General features: G+C 36.8%; 1 protein-coding gene across 1 annotated transcript; it reads right to left on the bottom strand.

Annotated features, from left to right (window-relative positions):
* Positions 1 to 267: 267 nt before the first annotated feature.
* On the bottom strand, positions 268 to 4611 carry LOC113288871 (phosphate transporter PHO1 homolog 3-like). The gene is made up of 13 exons (XM_026538005.1): positions 3835 to 4611; positions 3100 to 3448; positions 2952 to 3000; positions 2792 to 2863; positions 2571 to 2700; positions 2367 to 2487; positions 1985 to 2243; positions 1784 to 1888; positions 1646 to 1690; positions 1400 to 1549; positions 1035 to 1316; positions 801 to 937; positions 268 to 569 (listed from the first exon to the last, which is right to left on the bottom strand). The coding sequence occupies exons 1-13, from the start codon at positions 4499 to 4501 to the stop codon at positions 467 to 469; spliced, it is 2469 nt and encodes an 822-aa protein (XP_026393790.1). The 5' UTR covers positions 4502 to 4611; the 3' UTR covers positions 268 to 466.
* Between the last annotated feature and the right edge of the window lie 618 nt (positions 4612 to 5229).

Here is a 5229-nt window from a genome sequence, read left to right as displayed (position 1 = left end):
AATAGATTAAATGGGGACTTTCGTGTTATATTTGCATTGAATTGAGGTCGAATTGTCCTCTCTTGGATTCTTGATTTGGATTTTAAGGATTGAGCATGGATTTTATTTATTTTTTTGAATAACAGAGCAGCTGAGATTGACCGATTGTGTAGTGGAGATTTTAAAAAAGTTTAATCTGTTAATTTGTTTGATTGATTGTATCTGAAGGAAATTTACGATCAATTTGATCGATTATATCAAAGTTAATGTTAATTGGGATATCAGAAATGTCAATTTTAAAAGTTTGGGACTTTCTTTGTGACATACAAAGTGCAGATTTTCCATCACATAGAAGGCCTCCCTTAAGGTCGGCCAATAAGAACCGAAAACAATTCACTTTATAAAAGACTATTTTGTCCCAAACTAACTTCTGGATTTTCGATGGCTTTTCAGGAATTCCTGCAATGCAGTCTATGTCTCCGGCCATTTACTCATCTTTATCTCCATCATCTTCGTCATAGTTGAAAGGCAGTGGTACTGATTTGAACGCCCTATACTTGCCCACATTGTTTAAATGCTCATTCTCCAGCCTGATACATTAATCCACGTATATTAGTACGATTCTCATTGTCTATCAAACAGAACTAGAACAGTATATAAATTAGAAGCAGCATGGTGTAGGTTTATTGGTTGGTTCTATGCTTGGACAAAGGCATCATCATCATTTGTGGTATTACTGTACTGGCTATAAATTATAATAATGCAGTTAAATGGAAATTAAATGAACTTATTAATTAAGCTTTGAGTATATATATGCCTACCTGAAGAAATTCCATATCCCGCGACGAATGATCTCTAAACAAGCAAAGATGGTGATCATAGCTTGCATATGTAGAAACCCAGGCGTAAAATTGAATACCGTTTGCAACCAGGCAAATCGAAGCAAGATGTTCAGTCCCTGTATTCAAATTCCGTTAACATTTTACACACTGCATTGGAACGTCTAGCTAGCAATTGAGAAAATCAGTTTATATTAGTGTCAGTGTAGAACTTACAATGGCTACAAAGTATACACTTTGTTGTGGGACAACAAGTTTATCTCGCAAAAAACGGTTCTTGGAGTCCTTCTGGAAGAGTCCCCAGTCCATAACTATATCCCAGTAAGTGCTGACAACAGCTGAAATCACTGAACTGACCAATGCCAGTATGAACCATATCATCGAGTTAGGATCCAGTCTATAAGCCGTTCTGATGGCTACAGCAACGATGGTTGAGAAGTACTTTAGTGCATTATATCCTTCCACTAGGTTTTTCTCCTCAAATAAACGGCGAAGACACTGCAACGCACAAACCAAGCTACCAAGCATGAGAATGCGGAACAATTAGATATATGAGTAGTACATTTTTAATAAAATGCCACCTGAAATACACGGCACGCATATGGTATTGAGGGTATGATGAAGTTGAAAATTTTAAAAAGATCTGAATTTTTGCAAGAGCTATCCCTGGATATAAAACCTCCCCCGGCATAGTAACAGCTGTAGTATTTAATACTTCTGAATGCTTCGACCTGCAAACGAAGGCGGATATAATTACTACCCTTCTACTCGTGAACCAGTGTTTATGTATGAGTAAATCTGATTGGAATCAAGAAAAATGATCTTACCTGGCTAGTTAACTGGTCTGCCAAGAAAAAATCTGCTAGGAGAACCTGGGTTTAAGAGAGACACATAAAAATAATCAATGGACTGTTCCCTGCAATCGATATCGCTATATCTTGAAGGAATTTATTAGGATAATTTACCTTGTAAAAAGGAGCACAAACACAATGGAACAAGCACACAAGTAAGAAATATCGATTTGTACGGTATGCAATGTTGAAGGGGCAAACCAGAATGAGAACTAGAAACTGCACAAAGAGATATTTACATGTTAGTTTAGTTTGATGCATCATTTAATTGATGTTGGATTGGGTTAACTCGGAAAGAAAGAGATGGCATCTTACAATAAGTAACATAAGAGGGAGCAACTCAGTTAGGGTCTCAAAATCTTTAGTATGCATGTCCATTTGCATGTCTAAGTTCATGAGTACGATTGAAAGCGCCAGTGTTGCTAGAACCGTGCTTATGAGGAAGACTTCCCTGTAGCCCAGTTCAGTTCCTTGCTTGGATCCAAATATAAATGGATAATTTACTCGGTAGCGTCTCCATGCGTAAACATTAATTGCATACATGAGCATATGAAGGACAATGAATCCAAATAAGCTGCAAAAATAGTACAATGCAGACAAAAATTTAAATGCTGTTAAGAATATTTGACAAGAATTGGATAGATGCAGATTTTGCTAATAGCACAACAACTACATTCTTGGATTGATTTTGACTTACCTATAAAGGGGAAATAGCGATTCCATATATAGAGTACTTCCCGAGGATCTTAATATGTTACGAGCACGTACAACTGATATAATAGATGCCAAGAGGGCTAATGCGCATCCGGCAAATAAACCTAAAACCACATTCAAACAGTTGCGCTTAGTGTACTACAGACATTCAATCGAAAGCAGTACATTAACAGAATAGTCTAATTACCTAAAGAGAACGTAGTTCTATGCCTTTCTCTCTTTGCTGCTGGTCTTAATATTCTTAAGCCTTTTCTACGATTCGCGTTTGTGAAGTGCTTGATGAAGGTAGCTTCTACTCTCTCCATAAGCCGAGTAACCTATGAGGCAACAAACCAAATAATAAAAGTTAATTAGTTCGCCGTGATTCGAGAAGTAACATGCATGTCACAGTAATTCTAAGCAACATACCCCATCGTAACTGCCAATGTAGGAGTTATCCACCATGTGCATGTAAGATTTTGATGCGTTTCTTGAAGCGATCTACGTCAAAGTAAAACAAAAGAGATGGATTAATGTTTTCATCATTCTTAAAGTTGGTACAGAAGAGGTGCATGGTCAGTATTCTCACCTTGTCATACTTCTTCATGATCTTAGAAAATGCCAATACATTCAGAAAACTGTTTCATATTTTGAGAAAAAAGTGGTTCAAACAAACGGTAAATATAGGAAGTCCGTAAAATTACCAAAACGTAATTCTATTTGTCAAATATTGTTACCTGTAACTCTTTAAGAGTCGAAGTTCTGAATAGAACACGACGAAAGCTCGTTGAAGTTGGTCTTCAACTTTCCGTAAGTTCCCTCTTCCAAAACTAATTTCGTGGTTTTTGTTAACAGTAAACATTCCTTTTATGGTTGATCGTGGTGTTTCAAGTGTATTGATTATAGTCACATGATTAAGGACATCTAATAAAGCTGGTTTTCTACTAATGCACACCTTCTTTTCTTTCATTTCGGTTACAGTGGTATTAGTTGGACCCCTAGCTCGGGTGCCATCACAAACAGTATCATCCCCGGACTCGTCAGAGTGACCATTCTCGTCAATGGCATCCATACGCGGCATTGCTCCTGCATCAACATCAGCACACTCATAACTTCGGTCAACTTTAATACGAGCTTTATTCGTATGCAATGAATGATGGCATATCATCCACAAAATTATATGACCACTTGAACTGGTATGACATGCATTGGCATTTGCTGTCACTAATTACTTCCCGGATGACCCACAGACGAATTAATGTTAATTTGCATTTTGTTAACCCCATTGAATTTTCTCACCCAAAAAAATTATAGGTTCACATTGAACAGTAATCTATCATGTGGATGTTGCAGCCGCCTCATAAAAGAAAATTAGTGGTTGTTCTCCGATCACATTAACCGGTATTTTTGTTTTTATAATTATGAACATTTGAACATAAGATTTGATGATATTGGAAAAATAGTGTTTATACCTTCTCTGGATACATTTGATGGTCTTTTGTTATATCGCGAAGTACTAGTCGGAGACTCGGGAGAGTCTGGAGAATTCAGCAACTCGCGAAGAGTACGCGAAACGGTAGTGGAAGCAGCAGCAGCAGCAACACCGGAAGCAAGTTCATTCATTTCGACAGTCCAATTGACGAAACCATCAGGATTTTCAACCTTGATCCTGAAAGCAATCAAAGCATCCATTTGCTTATTCAACAAATCAGCTTCTTTCATCACATCCTCAACTTTGTTTCTGTAAAACTTATTAACTTTATTAAATTCATCGTCAAGTCTTTTAAAATACAAAAGTTCATATTCAGCTGCTGATCCTTCTTCGGGTGACATCAAGAACTTGGTTTCGTAGTGATCATGATTATTATCAACATCAGTAATTAGTATGACTTGATCTTCAATATCACCATCACCACTTCCATCTCCAGCTGATACTTTAGAAGAATCTCCTAAATTACTGAATCTTTTAGTAAGACCACTAAAAGTTCTGTAAAATGTCCTTTGAGAAGTGAGCTGTGGTTTATGTTTATGGTTAAAATCTTGAATATCTTTAACAAGAGTTTTGAGATCATCGTAATTCATGTACGCTTCTTCCCATTCTGGTACCATTTGAGACTTGAATTCTTTCCCAAACTTCATCTTTAGCTAATCAACTAGCTCAGGTAACAACGCAGTAATTTCTGATCCTACTACTAGCTAGCTTGAGTGGGTAGGTACTCAGTTTTTTTCTATATGCTGTTTGAGTTGACGAATGCCCCATAAATATATACAGCTCTGTCGGCCCACGCGGATTTCTCTCACACATTAACAAAACACTTTGGTCGTATTATTAGAGACAAGTGGGAGAACACCCGGTTTGACACAATCTTTGTTTATGTAGTTTACGAGCCGTAACGGCCCGGGTTGTTTTTTGTTGTCAAAATAAATGGCGATTGAGCATAATGATGTTGCACTACGGTCTGTATGCAGTACTGGTAAAGTCTCTTGATAATATGTCTCCTGAAAAGAGCTCACCTAAAACCGCAAGTATCCAGCTTAGTAAAAAATGAAATTGCATCAACGATATCCTAGATACAAATGAAGGATAAGATCCCCTTCATTAACAAATCTATAAGAAATGTGCTTTTAAACTTACAAACTATCCATTGAGCATGAGCTTACATATCTGGAAGTATCAGGTATGTAATATGTATGCTTTAAAGAGTATGCAAATACTACCAATGATGAGAATCAACACTTCCATGTATCCAGCTTAGTAAAAAATGAAATTGCATCAACGATATCCTAGATACAAATGAAGGATAAGATCCCCTCCATTAACAAATCTATAAGAAATGTGCTTTTAAACTTACAAACTATCCATTGAG

Source organism: Papaver somniferum, chromosome 6, assembly GCF_003573695.1.
Source record: "Papaver somniferum cultivar HN1 chromosome 6, ASM357369v1, whole genome shotgun sequence".
Taxonomy (NCBI): Eukaryota; Viridiplantae; Streptophyta; class Magnoliopsida; order Ranunculales; family Papaveraceae; genus Papaver; species Papaver somniferum.
The sequence above is the reverse complement of the archived record's forward strand: the minus strand, read 5'-3'. Positions and strand labels throughout refer to the sequence as shown.

Coding starts and splice junctions, on each gene's coding strand:
- LOC113288871 (XM_026538005.1), bottom strand. CDS start 4,501: ATGAAGTTTGGGAAAGAATTCAAGTCTCAAATGGTACCAGAATGGGAA. Junction 1,550..1,645: donor CAGACCAGTTAACTAGCCAG/GTAAGATCATTT, acceptor CTTCGTTTGCAG/GTCGAAGCATTCAGAAGTAT. Junction 938..1,034: donor GTGTATACTTTGTAGCCATT/GTAAGTTCTACA, acceptor ATTTGAATACAG/GGACTGAACATCTTGCTTCG.